The 27,843-nt window shown below is 38.2% G+C and overlaps 1 protein-coding gene across 2 annotated transcripts in view; it reads right to left on the reverse strand.

Annotated features, from left to right (window-relative positions):
- WWP1 (WW domain containing E3 ubiquitin protein ligase 1) overlaps positions 1 to 27,575 on the reverse strand; it is a 57,519-nt gene extending 29,944 nt beyond the window's left edge. For both annotated transcript variants that reach the window (XM_064706557.1, XM_064706556.1), the window contains exons 1-3: positions 27,395 to 27,575; positions 4,772 to 4,862; positions 1,005 to 1,143 (exon numbers count right to left, since the gene is read on the reverse strand). In XM_064706557.1, the coding sequence (XP_064562627.1) occupies positions 1,005 to 1,143; positions 4,772 to 4,841 (209 nt within the window). In that variant the 5' untranslated portion in view covers positions 4,842 to 4,862; positions 27,395 to 27,575. The remainder of the gene's footprint in view (positions 1 to 1,004; positions 1,144 to 4,771; positions 4,863 to 27,394) is intronic.
- Positions 27,576 to 27,843: the final 268 nt, after the last annotated feature.

A 27,843-nucleotide genomic window follows, 5' to 3' on the forward strand; every position in this document is an offset into this window, starting at 1 on the left:
GCAATTTACCTAATTTCTATCAGATCACCAAATCCTGCCAAAGCAAACCTGCCTCCTCAAGAGAAACTCAGCTCCCTGTGAGTATACTGATAGCTCTGTAATTGTTCTAGTTCTTGATCCCAGAAATCATCCTCAGGTCCAAGACGATGCTATTCTCTTTTGCAACACTGCAAAGGGCTAATAAGTTCACTAAACTTAAATACCAAGAATGAGGCACAGGAAAACCTACTTGCTTCTGAGCAGGAGTAAGTGTTCCCAAGCAAAGAGTTCCTCAAAGATGTACCACTCCTCACTCTCCAGCACTTACTGGAATCTAGCATGGCTCCTACTGCTAACAAAGCTGGCTATTGCACACAGACATGTCAGATGCTGTGGAATGTACTGGCCCAGGCTCAACACCACTTGATAGGAGCTATGGTGTTCCCAGACCCAAGTCTGAACCAATATAATCTTGCTTGTGAATAAAGCATTCTAACCAAGAGCAAGACCACCAGCTCTTCATGGAGTTCTATTCAGGTATATCAACATCCCTAGCATAGTTAAACCAAACTAAACCACAAAAAGATTAAAACAGTCAAATATCAGGGAAAGGTGTGAGGTAACGGCAGTTTTTGTGTGCACATCCCTTCACTGGGAAATTCAAAGGAAGAAGTGTGCTTCCTCATAACTACTACTTATCCAGTTAAGACTTTACCTTCTAATGTTGAGAATGACATGGTTACAATTAGTAAGTCTTTCTAGCAATGTATGCTGAACACAGTGCTGACAAATATCAAGACTATATCATGTAGTGCCACTGTATGCAAGTAACACATTCAGGAAAAAAAATATTCTCAAAACATTGTAAGGATTCAGAAAAAAAATAATTTGAGATAAATACCAACTTACGTCTGCTTTTAAACATCAACAGCCAGAGCACACTATGTAGGCAGCCAAGCTTAGTAAATATTTGCCTGCAATGTCTGTCTAATAAATAGTATCAAACAACCAAAAAATCTACTTACACTGTCAGCTGCTCATCCCATTTGGGATTTGAAGAACTACTTGATTTTGCTGTTTTCTTAATTTCTCCATCTGCGGTTAATTCCGTGTAGAAAGTTGTTCCAAACCAATTCTTTTTCCGCTTCAGTTTGGCACTAGAAACTAATAAAATACATTGCTTTATCTCTAACAGCATACTGTTGTTGAAAAACAGAAAATGTCCTGCCTACACACTGTATGAAATACTTTGCAAGGCAATGTTTTTCTTCACCTACAACACTTCTGCTGAATAGAAAGAAGTCAATGCAAAAATTACCATTTTATTTTATTAGTAGCTTTTATTTTCAAAAGCTACTTTGTCAGATAGTTGAAACCAAGTGTCACATACTCTTTTCACCACACACTGGCAGGACTGGTTGTACAGACAGCACAATTATTTTAGGGATAAACACTGGAAATAACATAGGTTATTTTCTCACTGTTCTCCCTATTCTTCCCTTAACTGAAAAATGCCTAAGTATATCTGATGATGCATCTGAGGGATAATGAGACAGACTATTTTTTAGTTATATTTTGTTATGAAAGTCGATGCAGTTCACGCCTATTTCAAAATGTCCCTCTATAGGAAAAGCCTGTATACAGAGCTTCATTTCTTTGCCTGTATTACTGCATGGTTGAACTTCTGGGTTTACACATCAGTTGGTAACAATTAAGAAAGCTACTCTTAGCTTTCCTCGATTTAAACAGCTTTGCAGATGAACTCAAAGGTTTCAGGTAAATATTCAAAAATTAAGAAACACCACTGACCCAAGAAGCTACTTTCCCGTCCAAATCAGTGGTCAGTTCCTCTGTGCTCCTCAACATAAATCCTCTTCCATGCCCAGTTGAGGAAGTCACTATAAAAACCAACAGCAGCCCAACTGCCAAGATTTTAAATTCTATTTCAGGTAGATGGTGTCTTGAAAAGACCACAAGAATGGACTCTCAACTATATTTACCTGCTGGCTCTGCCTTCTCTCTAATTCCTCCCTTGCTTCAGTGTGGTTCTTGTTTACTCCACTTGCAAACTAAAACAAGGCTGAGTATCTTCAGCCATTTGAAAATAATTCTTCCCCGTTCCTTTCCTTTATGGTACTTGCTAACTCAATGTGGAATTTTACTGAACTGAAAGGGAGACGTATTTCTGAATTGCAGTATTCTGAGACATAAACATTAGTCACTTAAAAGTTAGTGGGATGCAACCATCCAAGGTTCTAAAGGAATTAGCCATGGACTTTTACTCGTTTCAAATAAAAGGTGCAAACTTAACTTCCTCACATTTGAAAAGCCCAGCCTTAGTAATGCATCATGGGTTATAAAAGGCTTTCACCCAGCTGATGAAAGCTGGATTGTAGTAAACTAAAACTCCAATTCCACACACAAGTCATATTTTTTCATCTCAAATCATGATGTTTTTAAGCTTTGACAACCTCTACTTCTTCCACATTTTCCTCCACAATTTACTTTCCAAAGGAAAATACAACATTTATTAAAACACAGTTATTTAATAATGATATTCAAGCTTCCTCCTAATTTCCCCTTTTTTTGTCTGATTACGTGTTGTTAGTAATTTTTGAGTCCCAAAACATAAAAGGAGACTATGATCATCTTTTGGTTAGGACATCTTCTTAAAAAAACTATGAATAAGTAATAATACCAGCAATACCTCCAAAAGAACAAGACAAGATCTCACCAAGAATATTTGAACAAATACTGATGGCAAAGCATGCCTACAACATGCTGTATCTGTCCAAACTCAAACAAGTCACCACTCCATACAAATTCTTTGTCTGCAAAATGAGTCTATGATACTTGCTGCCTTTATAAAAGTGCTTTTTAAGTATAGTTCTTGAAATAATTATAGCTTCTACAGTAGCATAAACAAAACTGCACATAATTATGCAGTGTAGGTCAGCAATACTACAGTCCCACACTGCTCTGCCTCCTACTACTCAGAATGCCACTGGCATTCATTCCTGTGATCCTGCAATAAAGACTAGGTTTAGAGAACTAAACCTTCAGAAAACTAACCACAAATGTTGTAAAGACTTCTTCCCATTTGAGCCCTGACCCAGATTTCTTGGACTCAAAAGCAGTCCCAGTACCAGAAAAATACAAGACTATTTACATAAGGAGGAGCTCAGCACAGGAAAAAAAAATACCATTTCTGTAGACACAGATCTGAAATTAAGGGTCATTTGTGTAAGTCAGTTTACAGTTACATATATACATTTAATCTACAGGCAGCTCCATCTCTGCTATTAGTCATTGCCAGTTTTGATGATTCATCACATTATTGAGTGATATGCTCTTTACATAAGGTTAATAATTTTTGAGGCTCCTCTCTTATCTAATTTCATAAAATATCCATTTGGGGGACTCTTCAACTCTTGCTCAGATAACCTGGCTGGCCATCTTTGGATCATCTAGCAAGATGCACCTTTCTTTAGATGCAGCCTTTATTAACACGTGGTATCTTACTCATGTTTTTCCCAAATTTTTTTCAGGATAGCTTTAATATATTCCTATTTTTACTTCCATTATTACTTCAGCATTCCCAGATTTCTCAAAATCCCTGGAAAGCTCAAGTTAGTTATCAATGGTAAAATAATACTTATACACATAAATACACACATATATATTTATGGTAGGTGTATTTATGTACAGTATCTTACCTATGTGCTGGTAACATTTTTACTTTTAACTGTGGTAACACTGTCACTATTAGCTATTGCTTATTTAGATGTACTTTGCTTATCTTCAGACTACCAGGAAGCCTCAGTCCTGTTCTGCCATCCCACAGACAGAGTAGCTCAGACTGACAACAATTGTCACATCATTGACCAGTCCTTGTCCATCAGTAGCAATATGCATACTTGGTCTGTTCAACAACTATTGAAAAAGTGTCCCCAGCACAATCAGAAAGTTCCAGGACTGTTTTCCAGAAATTCCCATGGATACTGGGATGGCTTATTTCTGCCTCAAACTATAAACACCAGCAGAGCAAAAGGAAAAAAGAGACTTCACAGCAAATTGTAACTGGATCAAAGGAAAAACATTCAAATTGACATGGCTTATCACAAGTAAAGCTGGTAATCTACAGACTATGAGATACTGAAAATTCAACTGCACAATATAATGAGCAACCTGATCCAACTTCAAAGGTAGCCCTGCCTTCATCAGAAGAGTGGACTAGGGAATCACCAAAGGTCCTTTCCAACCTAGAGTTATTACATAGGTCTGTTAAGTCCAACCAGTGGCCCTAAGGATATTATATTCAACAAATATTTACCTGATATTTAATGAAAGAACTTAATCTTCTGAAGGGCTAGCAAATTTTGTGATGTCCTCCAGTTCTCCATCCTCATTAAAACATTGTACCTATTTTCAGCTTGGGGTTCACTACAACCACCGACCTTTCTCGTAGAATTTCAGTAATTTGCGTTCCCTCTTCAGAATACATGTCATTAACCACTTGTTCCCAAGCCAAATTTCTTGCAATTGTCTGTACTGTCATACAAAATAGCTTTTTTTTTTTTTTTGAAGATTTATTAAACTCTAACATGCAACTCACTGTATAATCTCTATTTAGGCTCAAATCTACATATATTATAGTCACATTATTAACTGTAACATTCATATCATTAATTAAGATATTAACTAGCTCATTTTTACACTCACTTCCAGGATTGCTTTTGTAGAATACATCTGTTTTCCTGTAAAAATCTCTATGACACAAATCACTACTTGCCTGTTACTTGCATCTGTAATCTTCCATTACAGTTGTGACTTGTATCAGATCTTGGTGAGGCTGTGGCCATGTCAGAGGTTTAGGCTTCAGCCTAAAAAAAGCAAACAAGATAGCTTATTAAAAAGTACTTATCTCTGCATGTCAGCTACAGCTATTAAATAAAAATAAAATGTTCAACTAATCAAGAAGTTACCAAGTATTATTTAGGTACAGCAGAACACATTATTTCATAACAGCAGCTAAAAAAAGCAATCACTTTGGAAATTTGTCCCACGTTACACCTCTAAGGATGCCAAGACACTTCAGAAACATATATATTTACATAGCTTAGAACAACTGTGTAAGGCAAGAATAGAAATTCAGCTGTGATATATCAATAATTCTCTCTTTAGAAGACATACTTATGGTCTGATTTCAGATAAGCTGAGCATCAATAATTTCAAATGAACAAACGTTTGAAATGTTTACATGCTCGAAAATCATGCTGTCACCAGAACAATACACTCAGTAATGAAAGCAATTCAGACAAACGTTTGCACTCTATCCCTAGATTTGCCACCAGCTTCCTGCCCCACTGCAAATCACTGTGGGTGATTTGTCCACCCACAAATCACTTCCCTCATCTATTGAGACAGGAAGCGCTTCATAAGGACACCCAGCTCACCACTCAGCAACCAAAACTGAGCGTGTCAGATCCCAGCTGGGGCATCCCAGCACATACCCATGCCAACAGCATCACTCCTGTCCTCCTGAGCTACTACACCTGAAACACATCCAGGAGTAAAACATTCTGCTTCCATCAGACAACTACTTTCCACAAGAAAAGAATACATACGTGTAAAATAGATTTTCCCTGATCTGGATGAACTTCCACATATTTGCTTTGGTGAATACGACTGGTTTCAATTAACAATATGGGAAGAGCTGTCACCAAACCTTTTTGATCATGCACTTCTATAAGTATGAAAATTTTTAGTACATACCCCCAGTACGTGTGTAGTTAGTTCTAAATTAAATATATGTACCACTTTACTAATACACTCTGTATATATTACAATGTATAAAACCAGAAATTTAAAAGGATGAAATGAAGATGAAATAAACAGTATTTTTAAATATTTTAATGGTAAAAAACCCTTATGTTCTTACCAAAAAAAAGTGGTTTTTTTTTTTGTAAGAGCCATGTGATTGAATATGCTTCAGCATTTTTTTAAATGCTGACTTAGCACTTTGTAATACAGTGATTTGAAGGCCTAGTTTCAAATTCAGTTTATTGGCTGTCATAGCTGGAAAACACATTTTACAGAGATACGTACATCCAAATCAAACTGCATCACGGGCTACACTTTCTAAATCATGACACTCATTTTGCAATTTCATCCACTAATTATGCAAAGGTTTTTCTTGAAATATGGCCATAAATTTCTATCTTTCCTGATATCAATCACTTGTTATTGTAAACCAATGGAAGGCACATTTTTATACTTCCATAAAAAAATTCAGATTCTGAAACTCTTAACTGGGAGGACTTTTAAGTAGATAAGGAAATTCTGCTTCCAAGTTTAAGTCTACAAATACAGAAGGTATTACAGATGACACATCTTTTCTGGCAACAAAAATCACACTAGGAAACATTTCAAAACATCCATTTTCAAAATACTTTCTCAATAGCATCAGTTTATTTCAAAAAACAATAGGTTTCTCACTTGTTAAAATTCCATCTTGACCTTCAAGTGAGGTATCTTAACTGTCTTTATTTTTTATTTTTTAATAACTGATAGTCAGCATACTGCTGAATGTTATCACAAAACAGGTCAGGAAATTCGTAACACTTGTTTTTTCTGTGAGATAAAACATGTAATTAATCTTCAAGTTTTACAACTCTTCTAAGCACTTTGCCATGATAACTAGTGATCCTCTGCACAGCACACAAGATCTTCCTGGTCACACCCAGTGTCATTACAGATTATGTTAGATACTCAGCTATTTAAAGATTTTGTTTTCATACAATGAACCACAATAATGACATTCTGCAGCACTTTGTGCACTTTTGGCTCCAACTTTCTTGTTGCTTGCCTATGCATGATGCAGTGAATGAATTCTGCAAGTCGTGCTCAACTTGTAACCTTAGCCAAGAACCTTTTTTACTTGGGTCAAATCAGCCACTCCATCTGTGGTTACTTTTGTACACTTTTTCCATTTAAAAAAGAATGTGGTTATTTAAGAAGACACTGTTTAGAATTTATGCTTAAGAATGCCTCTTGTCTGGTACATCTTTCCCTAATGACCTAGTTCTTTGTGAATTTCATTATGGACCCAGAATCTAGCAATCACCATAAGTCGAGCCTCACCACAAACACCTATGCATTCATCCAAGTGTCAGTAGAGCAAGCCTCTCTCACTGTGTAATTTTTTCTGATATTTGTTTCTTCAGAACTTTGGCAATGTTTTCCAGACATCTTCCAACAGTATCTGCTGACAAAAGAATGTGTTTTAATTTTTCACCACATTGTTTACCATGTATTATTTCAGACATTTATAGTACCACAGAAAGAGGAAATGCCTCTGCAACAGAATCTGTGTCTTCTGCTACTGAGAAATCTCAAAAGAGGCTTCTAATGACCTATCACTAAGTTTAGTGAAATCTTGTAAAATCTTGGATTGAATTCATCATGACTTGAACATTGCTGAAAAAAAACCTGCAGATGCTTGTACGCTTGTCTTCATGTTTTGGGTGCTTGGTTTTTAAATGCCTTGCTAATTGTGATGGCTTCATACTATTATCAGCTGATACCTCAAGAAACAATGTCCATCATTTCCAATAGCGGATGTACATCCGTATTTGAAATACCATTCTTGATAAACCAAATTGTTTTGGCTGACCTCTTGTCACCTCTAATTGCCAATGGTTTTATCTCTTAATACACCTGACCAAGAGCTCACGCTAGAAGTAGAAGAAGCATCAGCTCTGCCATGTTCTTACTATTCATGTTATTAGTATTATCTTCAATCTGTGGTCTCTTTGCAGGAATTTTTTTAAGCTACTTGCCTAATTTCTGAGGGTTTGCTTGTAAAAACTTTGTAAAAACTAAATATTATAATCCACAAATCCTCCTAACTGGGCCCAAGTAAACTGCCTCCATCACACTACGCTGGAAGTGAATGAACAAATGAAGGTGTTACTGTGACCCCATCATACTGTGCAATACTAAATCTGTCTTCGGGGCACCTCATGAACCAAACGTGACACAGACCATCCAACATACAGACCTACAGAGGGTGCCAGGATCAATATTAAATAAAGCTTATATTTTAACTGAAAAATAAGAAAGAAATTAACTCATAGATTTTCTTCACACATTCCACTGGATGGTCATCTACACCTGATTTTGGAGGCCACTGATATGGAAAACATCATAAAAGCAACAAATTCAAACAACTCAAATAAACTCAAATTCTTCCCAAGGAACCAAGATTCTGCAATCTAGTTCTAAACACACATTAAAAAACTAGTTTAGGCATACTTCTGTAATTGAAAAATTATGATTATTTCTTTCCTTCAACTGTTTAACCTATGTAGATGTAAAATGCTGGGGTGGGGGGTTGGTTTTCATTTGGTTGGTTGGATGAGTTTTGTCCTTTTTTTAACTTTACATCAAGGATGTGCAAAGCAAAATAAATACAGAAATAAATAAATAAATAATGTCAGAATTCTCAAGTAGACAGTTCATTGTATAATCTCCTCAAACTTCATGTGCTGATTGATCTGCAATACCACCTGCCCAAACCTGAGTTTCTGGCTCTGCAAGCTACTAAGCTGCTAACTGCATTTGGCAAACACGTTTGTCAATCTTCTGATAACAGGGAAGCAAGAACTCACTGCACTTAGCTTTGCATCATTCCTCTTGAAAGAAAAAATGACCACGATACCTGGGAGAAATTATTGCACTGTGAGGGAGATCTCAATAGCTGATGGAGATGAAACAGTTAGGCTTGTGCTCGTCTGAGGGGCATGACTGCAACCCACAACAACAGCCCCCCAATGTTCTGCTCTGACCCTGCTGAATTAACATCCTTCTGTAACAGAAATCTATTTTATATCCTTGCCAATAAGGTACACTTAGGTGCATTTACACCTAAGCAATGATTATAGTTCCACATTTTCACTATGCTGTAAACGAAATACTGACATGCATGTCAAATACTATTTAGGAAAACACACTAAAATATAGGAAAGTTTTTTTAAAAGCATTTAAACTTTTAAAAATAAACATAGGTTTTTAACAACAATACATAAAGTTTTGTGTCATGGTTTATATTGAAAAGGGCTTTACTGAACAGAGCAAATTAGTTGAACTGACTGATTCTGTTTTCACCATGTTCCAAAGATTCTAACAGTTTCCATCAGGTTCCAAAAATTCTAACAGCTGCAGCCCACTCATCCTTTCCTAACTGATTAGAAATCAAGAACAGGTTGGGAACTAAGAGAAAGGAAACATTTAATTTATTTAAGGCTTCAGTCATCAGTTATTTTCATCACTAACTCAGTTACTGACATTTTTAAATTAACAGGTTATTGCCTAATCAGCTCAGATGAAGGTTGATTCTTTCAGGAGACAGCCTGCTCACATGACAATGTTTGTCATTTTCATTCAAGATCCAAAAAGCCACTCTAACGTTAATATTTAAAAAAAACCAACCAGTCTTCACTGCCTGATGCACACTGGGTCATACTCACTTCAAGTCAAACATGTTTTTACTCCAGATAAACAAAGCCTTCAAGAAGAGAAGTCAGCCAAATTAGATTGTACAAGATGAACTATTTTATCTAGAGCTTTGAACGTCTGTTAGTCCCTAAAGGCTGGTCTGAACATATGACAAATGCTGCTGCACAATTAAAAAAGAGAAGCATAATCCAAAACTTGGCCCTTCAACCTTTGACAGAAAAATTGCTGGTGCAGACATGGCAGGGAGCAGAGGTGAGGTGAGACAGCAGACAAGAATTCTGTCACAGGAACCGTTTGCAGTGCTGACAAAAACAGTATTACTGACATTTGTAAGGTACTAGTATGGATTGTCATACGACATGAAAAGCACTTCTGGGATAACAGACCATGAAAGAGCAGTCCAAAATTAACAAAGACTGGAAGTAAAGAGCGTTGATATAAATGTTCTCAAAAAATCTTGAGCTTCTGGGGAGCAAAGCTGCTGCAGAGATACCACACATATACTGAATGAAACTAAGCAGGGACAATAAAGAAGTCCCATAAGCAGAAGAACTGACAGACTCACATGAAGATGGGACTACCATAATTTTTTTACTTTACCAGAAGTAAAACCTTTTATAACCTGAGGAATATTTCTGCAAGTTCTAGTAGGGATTCTTCCAATACTGAAAATCTGAAAGTTTCAAGGACTAGCAACCTGCCATCTTGATGAGCCAGAAGAAATTATATCTGCATGGCCAAAAAATAAACAAAATTTCAACTTAACACATTGTCTGATCTGCAGAAATGCATGGGATGCCAATTAGACCAAGCAAAGTGAAAATACTCATTAGGAGGACTGAATAGTTTTCACATTCAGGGTAATGTCAAAAGCAAATACCTGTATTTTCTTGATCTAATTTACAAAAAAGTCTCCATTAGAAAGAAAAACAGATAGTGAAGAAACACTGAAAGATGAGGATTTTTAACTAAACAATTTCAAAAGACATAATTCAAATAATGCAAGTCATTACCAGTAATGGAAAAGGGAACACTATGGTATAGGGGCAATATTTACCATTTTCTTGCATCATGGACAAATTTTTTTCTCCTCATCCTTAAATTCCTTTTTCTTGCCTCTCAAAATAAATGCCCACTTTGGCTCTAGAATATGTCAATTAAGGGTTAAAATCTTTGAGGTTATCTTTACATAATCTTAAGAAGAGGATTACATACAGCAATGTAAGTCACCATCTTTGTAGTTATAATCTTCCTGAAAATGAGGGGATTAATTCTGACAGGGCTACAATCACCACACGTTCCCAAATACTAACTTGCTACACCTCTTTATTCAAAGTCTAGGTTAAACTTCATTGGTCTGAAGGATGTGAAGCTTTACCTTCAGAACTGTTCATCAATACAAACAAATAGCACTCCCATCCTCAAAATTCCTGCACAACAAAAATTCACTGAGACTCTGGAGAGCCCTACAAAGACCACAGTGATCACAACCCTTCTTTCTAAACCACCCTCCTCATACATAACTGTTACATCAACTGAAAGAGTACTATCTAATTATTAACTTCTACAGCTGATACTTTAGTATTACTTCAGTTGTCATATATTATTTTGGGTAACTACAGATTGATTAGGACAAAATAAGACACAAGAAAACCATGGAATGGACAACATAGAAGTCTATTAAAAAAATTAAAGGATCATCTCCTAATTCATATGAATCATCAGTTTCACGGAAGTCAGTGTCATTAACAATAATAACATTTATAAAATCTACACTTCTGTGAACAATACTCTCCAAACCTCAAAATGCTATTAAAACATCAGAAATCAAAGGGAACAACTACAGCAAATATTTCATTTATTTATTTTTCAGTCATTAGTCGAATAATTACTTATTCATAGAATTTAAGCAGGCACATTTTAAATTGCAATACTCATTTGAAAATGATCGCATCTAGTGCAGGTATTTCTTGTAAAGCTGAAAGTTAAGAAGTATCACTGGAGCAGCTAGCACACATTTATAAATTGCCTGATGCTGTGAAGCAGTAATTGAAGAGATATTTAATGAAGAATCAAGGCACTCCGATGTAAAAGAGCACACCCACCAAGAGAGAAAACTACTTTCTTACTCATATGACACCACAAGAATCAAGTGAGGAATAAGAAAAAAAAGCACCAAGATAGTATGGTCCAATTACCTGTGATATCACTTCATAACATATGAAAAATCCCATCACTGAAATCAGTTAATTTTTTTTCTACTTTAATTCATTAATATAAAAATGTCAATTAATGCTCAAGGTTAGAGAAGGGAACAGTGATTCTGAAGGCTGTAGGTGTCAGAATCTCTGTACTGTAGCTCTTCTGAGTGTGAAGTATGGGAAGGAAAGATTCTAGGGAAACTCTGCCCATGGTGGAGCATGCAGGGTGACACAGCAACCCTGTGTGAGCATCTTTCAGGAAAAGACATCTGTTCCACTTTGTTGGGTAGCACAGAAAATCATCCACACTTCTAGTCCTGCCTCCAGGCCCTCTTCTTCCACCAAAGAAACAAGGCTAGGTGAGGGAAGGGAGTTACCAGGCTGATGAAAATCAGCAAGTATAGGATCAGAAGCAAGTTTATTGATGTAAAAATAAGAAGGAAAAAAAAGAGAAAAAATGCCTTTTCTTAAGTCAGATACAAATAAGTTTCTTAATCAATCTCTTTCCATTAAGGCTTTGAAAATCCAGAATTTTTATTCAACACAGTTCTGACTGAAAAGTCCATTTCACTATTTATCAACGTTTAAAATGCTGATGGTTTTGTCACAGCTAATTGAACACATGTCTAATTAACTGGTTTTTTTTAAAAAAAAGAACCAAAACTGTATTACTTCCAGAGAGAACCAGTAACTCTATTATCATTTTAAAAATTAAGGATTTCTCCCTTTGCCATCAGGAAACTTTCACCTCAGTAATTTGAGATGCACAAACAGAAACCAGACCTGAAACAGATCTGGAGAAATATCTGTAGACCCAAAAATACGTTGGCCTTTCTTACACTGAGCAGGACAGTAAAGTTACTTCTAAAATTCTTCTTGCCCTCTGCAACATTTACAAAAAAAAAAAAAAAAAAAGACTTGGCATTCCCTATATGGATATTTCTGATCATCAAAAGTTAAAATTACAGTAATAATTACATATAGGCAAATAGAGAACTTAAAGTTTTCTTTCCTCGAATGCCACACACCTTACCACAAACCAAATGCCACTTTAAGAAGCAATGGAAATACTTATCACAAACACCAGCAGGGCCTTCTGAGAACCACTGAACATTTGCTTCATGTTGAATACAAAACTAATTTGTTCTTCACAAAAATTTCATCTCTCCTCCATTTGAGATGTTCTCCTTCTCTAAGATTTACTATTTCAGGCCAATTTAGAAAGTCTGCAGTTCCATTCTCTTTTCTAACAAATGTATGTTAAACAGAAATATCCAGTAAAGCCCAATACAAATTTTGGTTTAGGTGCAATGGACTAGGGATACAGTCAAGACATCATGTAGGCCAAGCATTAGCTTTAATTAATGAGCAATTAATTGGTGTATGGGGGAAGGCGGGGGAAGAAAAAACAACCATACTCCTGTGAACTCCTATAGCTTCTGGTAAAAAGCTATATTCATGGATATTTTATACACTTAATGAAAATATTTGTTGGTTTGATTCCTTTCAAAAGGATGCCAGAATTTAAAATACTCATAAAGCTGGCAAAATGGTACCTTGACATGCCTCAGCCACTTACAAGAACTCTTTGACATATGCACTCTGTTGCCCTGTTAAGGAGCCAAAATTGTTTGAACACAAGAACAAACTTTAAGAAAAAGAAAATATTGCCTAGCTATACTATTGTTTTAATTATTTCACATTACACGTCTTTCTAGCTGGCAAAGACTTTTAAAAGGGTATATAAAGCTCTAAATGAACATATTGTAATAGTTAAGCAGGCAATAAGTCACACTTAAAATTACTAGAAGTTGCAAAAACATTGGAGAGATTTTTTTCAATGTCAAATACAAACCCTGACAAGCTTCAGTTAATTGAAATTAAGTAAATGAACTGAACAAGAACTATGGAGTAATGAAGCACCATTAAGCAGCAGGTGGGTTTTTTATCATTCTTACAGATACACTGAAAGAAATGGTTCAGAGGCAAAGCCCAGCAAACAGTGCTTCAATGTGTGACTCCTGCTAGACATATGAGAGAAAAACAAAGTCCAAGTTACACAAACAGCTCTAACCTTTGATTTTTAATCTGGATGCCTTACCCTGAATGTCTGGGATTCTTTCAATTTAACTTAATAGATGTGTTTATATGACACTGGGATATTACATTTTTTTCTTCACAGACTAAACCAAGCTCCACATCTTCTGGTATCCTGTTTTTGCCCCAAGCAGCCAATTCCCATCCTTTTTATCTGCATGAATTTAAACACTTCCTGGTTTTTGAACCCCTTATTTTTCTTGTTGTTCTTACCTTTACTGCCTTTAAATTTCAGTCTTATATATATTTTTCTTTGCATTTTATACCAATACAATCTAAAATTTTTCTGGGAGATATTTTAATTATTCCACACAAAAGTACACATGAAATCCATATGTTACAAATAAAAAACATCTAAGAATGGAACAAAGTAGCATGCATGCTTACCATCAGGTTATCTACCAAGGTCTTAAAATTATGCATGAAACTGAAGAACCAAGTAAGTCCTAACTTATTTGACAGTATGCTCAATCAAGGAAGGATTATTAACTTTCAGAATCCTTGTGAAAACAACTTAAGCAATAGTTCTATGCTCAAACTGAATGCAAAAGATGGTACAAAATGTATTCAGAATCATAAAGCATAGATAAGTTTAATAATTACCCAGCAAATTTGTAAGATGCTGTGAGTAGTACTGAACAGCCTCCTCACCTGTGAGATACCATTTGTAAAACAGTCATTGTTCAGTAGCTTAGAAAATACTAGTTTTTCCCTGATCATTTAAAACAATGCTAAGAGCAGTGATTTTACTTCTCAGACAATGGAAACACACAGTGACAGAACTTCTAAGACAGGATTGTAGTAAAGTTTGTTGAGCAACAAATTATTTTCTGTGCTACCTACTGCTAAACTTGAGTCAGAGAAATACTGAGGTCTCTCAGTAGGTCTCTACCTTAAATAAAAATCTAGGATAGTTTATAAAAATGCAAAGCTAACAACTTGAAACTATTTAATAGAATAGTTAGATACTTATCAAGATCATAAGATTCCTTCAGATCCCTTTAGTATTACTCCAATTCCTTAGGTATTGATGAGTTTAAAATACATATGCTAAAAAAACCCAAAACTATTTCATCAGGCACATAGATATCATCTATACAAAATAGATCTGGAAAACCTGAAAGGACAGTAAAATGTACTATTCAAAACATTTGTAACTGTAGGACATATTCTATGCTAATGGTGAATATTGGAAACTTTTTAAGTAGACGTGCTTGAGTGCCTTAATCATCTTGATGGCCTTTAATTAAACTCTCTCCAGCGCATCCATGTCTCCTTTGTACTGAGCAGCCCAGTACTGGGCACAGCGCTCCAGATGTGGCCTCACACCAGTGCTGAATAAAAGGCAAAGACCCCCTCCTTCAAACAGACTGAGATCCTTTGTCTAATGCAGACCAGTCACCCTCTGTCGCCATGGCATATTGCTGCATCATGTCCACCAGGACCCCCAGATATCTTCTGCCAAGAGAATGTTTTGCTTCTCCAGTCAAAACTCAAACACACTACCAAAACCATCTTCAACTTACAATATCCTTCACTCCTTCATCTAAAAATAGCTTACAAGTATTACCCTAAAAAATGAGAATTACTTGAGGCTGAGAGATCTGGAAAAGGACCAAAACTTGTTAATTAGTACTTCAACAAAACAAATGAGAAGAAAGCTATGAGAATATCCTCATGCTTTCTGTTTTCATCAACATACTTTAGGGAGTGAATTCAGACCAGCCAGAACAGTCAGGGATATAGCAGCATTTAATTTCTCATCTTTTTTGCCAAGGCCACAGTACATACTGGTGATATAAACACAGTAGTGGTTTCCTTAGGATCTGCTTTCACAGAAGTAGAATGTCAGCTTCAGCACACTCCTCTTCCAAGGGTTACAAGGCCTTGACAATAGGACAAGGCACTAGTTTTCCCTGACAGTAAACCAACAACTTCTCCAGAGATACTCCAACATCCCTGATACACTGTAAATATTTTGTTACTAAGTTCCAAGTTGCCAACCCTGCAGCAGATCGACAGCGAACTGAAGTGGAAAGCAAACTGTAACTCTTCTTAAAACACAGGACATTCTGAGATGGAAGAGAACCTCAAGGATCACCCTATCCAATTCCTGACTCCACACAGTGCAACATAAAAGTTTAACACCTTTTAACATAAAGTTAAAAGTATCTCAGAGCACTGTCTGAATGCTTCCTGAACAGGATGGATTGGTCAGTTCGCAGGGCTATGATATTATTGGTGTTGGGATACACTTGGTGGGATGAGTCTCATGGCTGGACCACTGGGATAGAGGGCTACTGGCTGTTCAGGAGCAAAAGGCAGAGCAGGCAAGGTGGAGGAATTGCTCTGTTTGTGAGCAAGGGTTTGATTGCACATCCTTCCAATTAGCGATGATATGATTGAGAGCCCCTGAGAGAGGATTAGGGGTATGGAAGAAAAGGAGTTGTTGCAGTGGGTGTCTACAACTGATATCCCAGCCAGCACATAATCACTGATGAATTATTCTCAAGGCAATTTAAGGGAAACCTATGAATTTGTAGCCCTTGCCCTCATAAAAGATTTCAATTAATATCAATCAGGAGCACCATACCACTGTGATGAGGAAGTCTTGGAAATTCTTGAAGTCTGTAGGAGGTAACTCCTTGTCACAGGTACTCAGTGAGCCAGCCAGCCCTCCCAGACTTGCTATTCGTGAATACAGAAGAACTCGTGGGGGATGTGACAGCAGTTTGCTGTCTTGGCAGCTGTGATCATGAAATGATCCTGTTTAACTTTATATCCTTCTAGGATAAGGTCTCTGACCTTGTGGATGAAGGGAAGGTGGCAGATATAGTTCTGGATTTTAGCAAGGCTTTTGATACTGTTCCTCACAACATCCTTCAGGACAAGTTGCCCACCTGTGGGAAGAGCAGGTTCATGGTATGCTCAGTGAAGAACTGTCTGAAGGGCAGAGCTCAAAGGCTTGTACCAAATGGGACTACACCTGACTGGAGACCCATCCCAGTGCTGTTCCTCAAGGCTCAGTTCCAGGGCCAGTCCTGTTCAATATTTATATCAATGAACCAGATACTGGAGTTGAATGGACCAGTAGCAAGTCTGCTGACTGGAAACTGGGAGGGAGGTGCTAATCTCCTGTCCAGGTTGTTTAGTGACAGGACACGTAGAAATGGTTCAACATTGAGTCAGGGGAAGTTCAGACCTGACATTAGAAAGGATTTCCTCACTGAGCAGGTGGTTAAACACTGTAACAGGAGAGATGGTCTATTGTCAGGCCCGTCAGTGTTTAAGAGACATTCAGACAGTGCCCTTAACAATATAGTTTACCTTGCTGTCAGCCCTGAACTGCTCAGGCAGGTGGACTAGATGATCACTGTAGCTCCCTGCTAAGTGAAATATCGTGCTCTATTTTATTCTTGCAAACTGACAGCTTGGGGACATGCCCACTTCCCTACTTCCTTGGTAAGGTTGTTCCAGTGCTTGACCCCACTTTTGAGATCCTTTCCAACATACGCCATTCCATGATTCAGCAGAGAATTTCTGATTACCAACCAAACCAAAACAGTTTTAAGCAACTCCTTCACCTCCTATCACTGGACACCAGAAGATCAGCACCTCCTTATCTGTTCCCCATCATAAGGGAGCTGTAGACAGCGATGACGTCACCTCTACGTCTCATCTTCTCTAAGCTGAGCAAACATAGTATCCTGAGCTGCCCCTCATATCATGCCCTCTACTCCTCCTTTGGACAAATTCTAACATTCTTCACACTGGGTCTGATATAAATATTACTGTATATTTATATACAGTATAAACTCTCCTTCTTAAGCCAAGTTGTATGCATTTTCCAACCCTCCATCTCAGAAACCAAATCTTCATCTACTGCTATTGATATAGAGAGCAAGCTATACACAAACAGCATTTTCGCCATTTTTTTCAAGTATGTTCATTGACCATTGCTACGAATGCTTCAGAATTGATCTGTGCATTATCTGTAACATGTTACCAGCCTCATATAAGGGTCTAAGAAAAAATATAGTAGCATTACAAAAGTTTACAAAAAACTGTATTTCTGAGTGTTATGCAAGAGGCCCAGACAAATGACTATGATTCCATTGCACACATCTGCCTGTTCTGGTCTGCCTTATACTTGGACCTTTTTAGCCTTGTTTTCCCAAGCAAACATCACATGCATGACTCATACTGTTCACCTGCCTCTCCCCCCTCTTCCTTTCATCTCCATCCCTCTAAGTGAATCTGTTCACCACCAAATTCAGTTAAAATAAACTGAGAAGCAATATCTTCTGAAACACTAAGTTCCCATGAGTTTCACAAAGTTCAATAGCCTAGCAGAGGAAAGAGACACAACTTAATGTGCTTGCTGAGCAAAGGCTGCAGCGTGAGTTCAAGCTCTCTACACTGCCTGACTCAAAAGCTACAGAAACACCACAGAAAGCTCTGAATCAGTCTGAGCTGCAGCAGTGCACAGTGCCTTTTTATCACAAGTAAGAAGGGTCTAGAACAGCACATGAAGCAAAGAATTGTAACTGTAAGAAAAGTCTGTATGGAGCCTAGTTCCACTGCTACAGAGCAACTTAAGGCAAAATATTTACAGCATGCATTGCTTGCAAATCTTAATCACAATAATGCCTCTAGGTCCTACCACAATGCCTCCTCTGCGTGTTACAGATAAAAATACACACGCAGCGAAACAAACAGAGTAAACAACTTTCATGTTTCTTGAACAGAACAACGGCAGGTGAAGGCCAACACATATGTCAAGATATCAGGGAAGAATATTTTCTCCTTAATTCTAATATTTAGCTAAATAGTTCTCATATCTGTCAGAACACTATATATGTTAGCCACACAAGCCTTCTGGGTTGTCTTCTGTTATGCAGAATCCTAATGCTTAGTATAAATTATTGCTCATCAGACTTGCATCAAGAGCAATGTAAAGCAATATAATAAGATAGATTGTTAAAATATAGGCAGATTTTAGGGTACCTACACTGCAAACAGAAAACTTTACCGCCTAATTACATATAAGTACTTCCATATTAAACTATGTAGGTAACCTATTTTCACCATATGGAAAATGGAGAACTATGAGCTTCTGAACAGGCAGAGCCTGAGCACATACCAAGAGTGCCCAGATAGCTTATAAAATCCACTTGCAGGAATTTGTGTCTGTCAGCACCACCTTATTAGCTACAATAGCTTTGACTGGTGTAAACACATCTCTGCTGCAGCCATAGCAAAATTAGCAAACATGGAACAACTTTTAAGACATTAACCAAGAGTGCTGCTGTTACTCTCACATCCCCCCCACTATGTTTTTATGGGATATGAAAAAGGTGACAAAGGAATACCAATAATGGGAAATACATTATTACTGATCCACAAAATAGTTCCCCAGCCTCCCCATTGTTTTGATAAGTCACAAAAAAACAATAATTCAAAGAGGGGAAGAGAAACCTACTCAGTGTTATGAGAAAGTGGCAGAAAGGGTTTTGCACAATTTTTGTCAGTAAGACATTTGATGTGATCCACCTCTCACCAGTAACTTTATCTCAAAAAATAGCTCAAAGAGGTATAAGTAGAATTCACTGCATGTTCTCACTCTCTTTTCTCTGAATATTTGATTTTTTAAAAGTGCTATGCAAGGCTCTTTCCAGCTGTCAATCTCAGCAGTGTTAAAACACTAAAACATGTCTGTCCTACTTCCAGTCACAGACTGCACTAATCTTACCTACTGCTACCTGAGAGCATTCAGCCCAGCACTGGCGCTTGCTTTTTCAAAAATAGCCCTTCAGTCGCTACAGTGCTAGAGAATTCAACCTGATCCTTACCAGGGCTCTAAGCTGATGAATAATTCTCACGTCTTAAAACAAAGAGTTTCCTGTTTCTGCTAATTATTTTCCAATCCAATTTTAGTCTGAGTTAATATGATTCCAAAATTTAACTACAAAAAAAAAATCACAAGTTGAGAACATGAAAATTAATAAAAAACAGGTCACTGTTTTTATTAATAAATAAAAATTATTAATTAATTAATAAAATTAATAAAAAACAGGTTGTACCAGAAAGGCCCAAGGTTTGACTTCTCAAGGGTCAATACTGAACCACAATAATATCTTGCATAGTAAGTTTAACACATCATTACAAAAGCAACAGTGAATGAAAACACACTTTCATGAAGGTCAGCATCCTTTCTAGATAAAAGCTAAAGACTAAGTTATAAAACTTAAAATTATTAACAGCTTATTCTTGTGAGCAACACTGCTTTGAAATCAGGTGCCTACAAAAAGTGCACAGAAAAGACCAGCTTCCCACTGAAGGAGGTCAAAGTCATTCCCTAATTCAGGTTGGTTTTTAAGGGACTTGTGAGGGTAGACATTAGAGGAAAGACAAGCAAGAGAAAAGCATCTCCAGCATCTTTTACTCACAAAATATACACTTGCACAGTATGGTCAACACACAGGCATTCGGCCTGAAGAGCACTAGAAATGCTTAGTCATTGCCTAAGTCTTCATCCCTATGAATCTCTCCTCCTCCTGCTGCCCTTTCTTGTGCCTTCTCCAGTTGTACTGTACGGCTTTCAAGATGCGGCAGGACACAGAAAAAGTTGAAAAAATACACAAAGCATTCATTCAAGCTAGGAATGCATTGTGCACAGAAACAGTGGCATGATGACATTGTCTGTTTTATTCTTTAGTCTATTCCTACATCTTCTACATCAACCTTTAGAAACACCAGCTTTTAAGCTCTGGAGTGTCACTAAACATCTGGGAAAATGTTCTTAGTTCCCCTCTGTTATAAGGGAGGGACTGAAACACAAAATGTTCAAACATGCAGGAAAAGAAGCCCAAAGTATATGTCTCTGCTAATAAATATTTATTTAATCCATTTTGATTACTTATAGCCTTTAAAGCTTTGAAACTGAAGCAACCAGAATGACAGATTTATACAAGAGACAAGAACAGCAACCAACTCTGAAAGTAGACTGTCCCTGAGTTATATTCAAAAAAACCAACCAAAACATAAACAAACTGTAACAAAAAAAAAAAAAAAAAAAAAAAAAAGCTACAGTGGGCAGTTTAGACTAACTAGTTCTTTGAAAGTATTTTAAAATGCATTTAGTTTATGTACTAAAGTACAATCTGTATGATATTTTTATTAAAATCCCTATTTCTTAGCAATGGAATTTCTCCTTGTCTGTTTGTTCTTTATTTTGAATCATACATCAGTTAATCTCAACTGAACTGTGTAAGAATTACTTCTTGATAGACTACCCTCCACAACTTTTCAAAGTGTTCTCTAATACCTCTTTGTTTAGTTATATGACACAGGATTAAAAGCATGAGCTGAAAGTTATATTTAATATTTAAGGGTCTGTGTGCCTCTGCTAGAGGCCTCTCCTCACTTTCTTTTAATGCCAAGAATTAACAACATTTTTCATTTTATTTGCACAGAAGCTGCACTACTCTGAGAGTTTTCTTCTCAATCAGTTATATTTTCCTGATCAAACACTGAATACAAACAACAAAGAAACACAACAGTTCATTTGTAAAATATATGGGAGATTCCCAAAACCATTTACCATAGAACAGTAACAAATACGCTTATGTAAGTAATATAAAAATAGCATGTAAGCTCATATATGTTATATTCTGAATACATTCCAACATTTAGATTTTTACTACATTTCTGATGGGACATTTTTGTAAAACAGTTCTTCACTGTGTTTGGTTCTTGTTACCAAATACTTCATTACACCTCATTTTGAGGAATAGCTGTAGCTACTCTTTCCTACATTAGGTCTCCTATGTTAACACAGCAAATGTACCTATCACCAAATATGACACTACCCACTGCTATTTCCATCTGAAGGTCCAACTTTCACTACTCAATCACTGATTTTGTCAGTTCATTAGCAGAAGAATTTTTATCATGTTATGAACTAAGATTCCAAATAGTTTTCTTTCCCATGGCTATTCCCTTAACAATGCAATTTAATTCACCATCCCATGACAAAATTTTGTCAGCAACCTCTTACAAGACATTCAGTCAGGGATTTATTTTATTCTGGAATGACATACAGATATCAGTCTTCCACCAGATTTTCAATACTATCTGATTTTTTACTGTCCTTGTAACTGGCATCTTGAAGTCAAAATCCATCTTCTTTTCCTCTCTTTTTTTTAATGCCCGAAACCTTTTCAGCTACTAAGAAAAGTGATCATTTTTTAAAAAGATAACACTGTACAAAGATAGTTGGAAGTGGAAAATAAATTGTGCCAAGAATGGAGGAAAAAAGGGAACTGAAATTTAAGAAGCAGCAGTTTCCACAATTCTAACCTGAGGAGAAAAGCGAAGTTTGCCAATCTTATTACTATTCATCTTCTACTGAGCTTTCCTCTCATATTTTATTTTGCTTTTTAACTGTTATGCTTACAAACATAACTTTATGTCATCACAGACGCTAGGAAATACAAGAGAGAAATGTGTATGTAATTTTGGTACACCAGTTAATAAAAACAAGGTCAGCTTTTAAGACTAAGGTATTATGATCTGCTCAACAGCTTTACTCCATCCTTACAAACAACAAACAGAAAAAAAATCTTTCTGAATTTCTCAAGAGCTATCACAGCACTCTGTTTCAAAACTGGACATGTGTTATTTTTTCAGTTTTGATGCCAAAGCATATTGTGCAATTTTACAGATTATCAACTTTATCTTTCCTGTTTACTTTAGCCCATTCTAAAACTACAACTCATTTGATTTGATTTATACTGAGAATTTCTGGTGATCTTGAAATAGCACATAAAATCCAAAGTCTTCCCATATTTTTCACCCACCTATATGAGGAACAGGTAGAAGTTTTTAGTTGCTTCCTTTTTTCAAGGATTCTTCTGCTAATCTCCAGCTCCATTCAGATCTTATACCAAAAGATCTGGGTTAAAAACCCCAGTGATGAGAAATGTGTGCAGAGTATCCTGTTTACTGCTCTCCAGGCTCACAGAAGCACAGATGAGAGCTCTCCTCTGCCCACTTCAGGCTGCAAGGTGAAGACACTTAAATGCATAAACCAGAATTATTTTGCTGCTTATCTTTAGAATCTGACTTCCCCTTCTCATCAGTTTTTAAATTGCTTTCCTCTATCTTCAAGACAATATCCTGCAAAATAAGCCTAAAATCTTAATGGAATCGAAGTAGATGGGACTAATTCTATGTTGTTTGAACTACTTGAGGGGTCAGATACTAATATGCATTTGCATTCTCAATGCTATTTACACGTAAGACAAATCAAGAGATTGTCCTACTGTGTAACAGATAATTTTATTCAGAAAAAAGTATTCAGGTTTTGAACTGGTTACATTTAAGTATGCTCAGATGCTAGCCACTTAAAGCTGAACAAAAGCATATCTAACATACTCCAATGAAAAGAAAAATGGTGGTTAATAAAAACTGAAGAACATAATCTGCTTTGTTAAACACATGCTTCACTCTAATTTTATTGATGACTTTATTTTAGTCAAAAGCCATTATAAAGTATCGCAACCAGCTCAGTAAATTTCAGCTGACTCTTGGAAATTAAGTAGAATTTGTAAGTTAAATCCAAAGCCATACTCTCTTTTAACAGGATTTTAAAAGTGATTTTTTGACAGTACTGAATTACCAAACTGTACATTACATTAACAACTTACTTACACAGTTCCCAACACTGACTGCGGGGAGAGCAAATCAAAATAGAATTATTTTTTTGTCATACATAGGCTGCTATAAAACTACAGCAGTACAGTCATGTAACCTGCAATGATTAATTACTTCTTACTGTATGTGCAATAATTAGTAAATCTCTATGTAAAAGAAACCTAAAGGTTTTCCTGACATACTTTCCCTGCAATGCTAAGAAATTTAAAAAAAAAAAAAAAGCAATGAAAACAAAACAAAATCAAACCTAGCACGCTCCCCTGTAAACAATTCTGACATCCTATAACCACTCTGACAGCTCCCCTGGAATCTCCAGTGTTCTCTCTAAAGCAACACTACACTTGGAAAACAGAGCTAAACTCAAATACGCTTCTGATTAAACCAGCAGCTCCTCAAACAGCAAACAGATATCACAAGCAGCAGTAATTAGAGCTTTTCACTTACAAAAAGCAACTAAAAACAAAAACTCCCTCTTACTCTCTCTTAAAGGTATCATAGCACATTTTAGCAAAAACTGTGCCATGTCAGTGCTCTACAGGGGAGAGGGCCAGGGCAGGGAAAGAAGGTGCACCACTCTAAGACTTCATCTTTCTTGCAAGCCTTTGGAATGCCTCTTCTGGACACTCCCAACTCCTGCTGATAAGTAGAAGAGGTTTCTCTTTCCAACTATATTATTTTTCTTCAAGAAAACAGTGGTGACACCTCCAGTATTTCCAATGATCCTTACCTCCAGCCACTTTATGTAACCACAGCAGAACTTCAGCACACCACAGTAAATCTGAATGAACACCGACACTGAATGTGGCCTACTGATGCAATGGCAGCAAACTTGGAAAGAAGGACCTGGATGTAACCAGCTCCTGTCGCCTGCACTGGGACACAGACCTGAGAATATAGAAGAGTGTCACTATATTGCACAACTCAGAACCCAAATGAAGAGTTCAGCAGTTCTGGTTTACATGTTTCGCAAGGACAGGAAAAATAACAGGATTTTTGCTAATATGACACTACCATAGAAACTGGGGAATCCTGCCCCAGTTCAGACACTTTATTACAGGCACAGTGGAGCAGCTTTTCTGACTTTGAGTCACTATGCAACTGGTTTTCTGGCAGAGCCAGAAGGGGTTTTTTCTTTTTTTTTTTAATTCAGGTGAATGTTACACTCTGCAGAAGCAGGCAAGTGCAGTACAATGCTTGCCTAAAAGTGAGAACATTTTTATCAGTAGCTTCACTCCTTTTCAGTCTTCAGGAAGAGTCTTTTTACCACACCTAAAGGAACTAACAAGAATCACTTAAAGACAGCTTGCAGCAAGCACTTATTTTGGTTATCACTTCGTTCATTACTTCACCTAGCCTTCACACGTCGTTATTTCAACTCAATTCTAAAATGAACTGGGGGGTTTTTGTGGGGGATTTAGATTGCAGGGGTTTTTTAAGCTAGCAATAAGTATTTACCTTAAGTGCATAAAGAGAAGTCACTTCCAATTAACAGGCATGGCTTAGGTCATAATATTTTGATCATGGCACCTTAATTTTCAAGTCTAATGCTTTAATGGCATAGGAAGTACAAAGAAACTGAATGTGATACCAACTCCCTGCTGTAGATCCTTGCTCCTAATTCTTCCTGTCCTAAACCCAGAAGGGATCTCTTTCCCCACACACATTCTTTCATGAAAAACAACGGGGAAGTGGGGAGAAATTCCAACTTATCAAAATTTCCAACTTCATACTTAAAGATAAAAAGATGAATACCAGTAAAACTAGCTGACACTTCCCCTTCCAAGGGTTCCACAGACTCGTGAAAAGGGGTTGGCTCTGAGCTCCATCAGTATTCCTGTGATTTAAGAAGCACTTGTAGGCAAAGTGATTATTTAAAGTTTATTGAAAACTCTTTAACGAAAACATACTGGCTGACTTACAGTGTTTTTTTCACTGAAATTAAACAACAAATGTAAACTATTTTACAAACAAAAATAATCCATATTCTTTTGGTAACAAAGTGTCCCATACCAAGAGAATAAATCAGTCCAAAAGCTCTCAAGCTTTCAAGCATAATTTTGTGTTTAAGGGAATTATTCTACAGTGTCATTGGGGAAAGTCCATGGATAGTACTAGGCTGCTCAAGCTAGAAGCACTTACAGGACTAGACCTTTAAAATATAGCTCAAAATCCACACTGAGGAAGTGATAAAGGGATTCTAAACCCACAAGTTCACAAGCAGCATCAACCAGAAGTATTTCTACTTGCCCCATTTGAAAGCATCTTTGTCATGAATCCAAGTAAATTGTGTTTTTGTGGCTGTAAAATTTTTCTTAAAAGGATGAAAAATTCTCAATTTTTTCTATAAGTAAATTGATTTAATCTTTATTAGTATTTAAATCAACCAGAAATTGTTATTCAGTTTAGACCTTGACCAAACGGACTCAGATAAGGCAGTATACAAAATTCTTTAAAAATATACAACCAGTTCAAGTTAGTAAAGCTTTACCACAGCCAATAGCAGTCCCTTTGTTTCTATACTGCAGAGATTAAACCAGAATACCAATTTTAAGAGTAGACTTATTACGATGAAGATCATACTGTCTTTCAGAGGTATGTCCATATATAACCCAGCTACCTGCAGTCAGCGATTGCATCTCCTAGTAAACCAGTATTATTAAACTTGCCTAACCTGAGTTTTTTCCAATGCACGGTATCCTGATTACTTTTTATAAGACACAGCTGCCCTTTGAAAGCGCAACTGAAATATGAATACCTTTTTTTACAGTTTCACCCAAACATCGAAGAGCTCTCATTAAAATAATTAGATGGTGTTAAGTCCTTTTCTCTCTTTGATGTACAGTTTAAACATTTATAGATCTGGAAGCAGAGCTAGCTCATCCTAGTTAAACTGGGATGAGAATTGGTATCATTCCAAAAATAAGACAACTACAAATAAAATCAAGTAAATAAACACACCGAGTTGTAACATTTTGCAACAACATAAACAAAGATAAAGGACACAAACAGGTCTTTTGAGGTCTTCAATTCCCACAGTGTGCTCAGCCAAACACCCATCACAGGGACCCCGAGAGACGAGCAGACACCCGAAACCTGAGCGCTGACCGAGCACCCCCCGCGTCCCCGGCACCGTGAGGGGCGACAGCAGCGCACCGTGAGGGGACACGGCTCCTCACCGCCTCCCTCCCCGGCTCCACCAAAGGAAGGTAAACATAAACGCGACAATATCCTTCTCCTCTGCTTTCACCCCGCACATGAGCGAGCCAGGGCCGGCCGTGGAGCTGCCTCACTGACTCCTGGCCACTAAAGCCTCTCGCAATCCACTCAGCGTTGACACAGGTCACGACTCAGCCCCCAGTCACCCTCGCAAAGGCCGTAGACAGGAATAAACAAGGTTATTCGCTGACATCGGACACCGGCGACACTCCCCCTCCCTGTCCCCCCGCCCCACAGAGACACAGGCTCACCACAGCCCCGACCCTCCCTCCCCTCGCCAGGTGCGGGCCCAGAGGCCCTCAGCCCTGTCCAGACGCGAGCCACAGTGGGAGACGGCAGGGAAAACCAGCAATTCTCCGAACACCATGCGGGGCATCGTGAGGGGAGAAGCAACAGCCGCCGCCCCCCGCCAGCAGAGCCCGAGGGGTGCGACGAGTGGAAGTGCCGGAAAGGAGAGAGCGAGACCTCCCTATGGCTCCCTTCGCCATTTTAGCCCCCACGCCCATTCCCCTCCTCCCCGCCCCTCGGTGACAGGGGCAGATCGCAGCCGTCCAGCGCCCACCCTCCTGGCTGCCCACGGCCGAGCGGCGGCGAGGAGCGAGGACAGCAGCCCGGCCAGACCGCAAACCAGAGCGGCTGCGGCACAGCCTGTTTTGCGCCCTTACCGTGCTCGCAGCCTCACAGCTGCTGCCGCCTCCTTCTCCTTCCTTCCACCTTTCTCTGCTTCTTCTTCGCTTCCTCGCCGCCGCGGCGGCACCTCACCCCTCCGCGCCGCGCTCCGCCGCCGCCGCCGCGCAGAATGATGCCATCTCACAGCGGCATCGGCGGCTCCCGCACAACAGCCCTCCTCCCGCCCCTCCCGGCACCGCTCCCGCTGCCGCTCCCGCTGCTCCCGCCCGGCGCCCCCGACGGCCGGGCCAGCCTCGTGCGCGCTACCGGGGCACGGGCAGCAGGAACTTGTGGAGCTGGAGCCGGAGCCGCTGGAGCCGCCCCGGCGGGAGGGCCCAGTCGGGACCGAGCAGTGCGCAGCGGCGGTGGGAGGGAAGAGGCGAGCCTGAACCGAGGCTCTTCAAAGGGGACAGGGCTTATTCCTAGCGCCTGCCCCGGGCTGAAC

Source organism: Zonotrichia leucophrys, chromosome 2 (genome assembly GCF_028769735.1).
Source record: "Zonotrichia leucophrys gambelii isolate GWCS_2022_RI chromosome 2, RI_Zleu_2.0, whole genome shotgun sequence".
Taxonomy (NCBI): Eukaryota; Metazoa; Chordata; class Aves; order Passeriformes; family Passerellidae; genus Zonotrichia; species Zonotrichia leucophrys.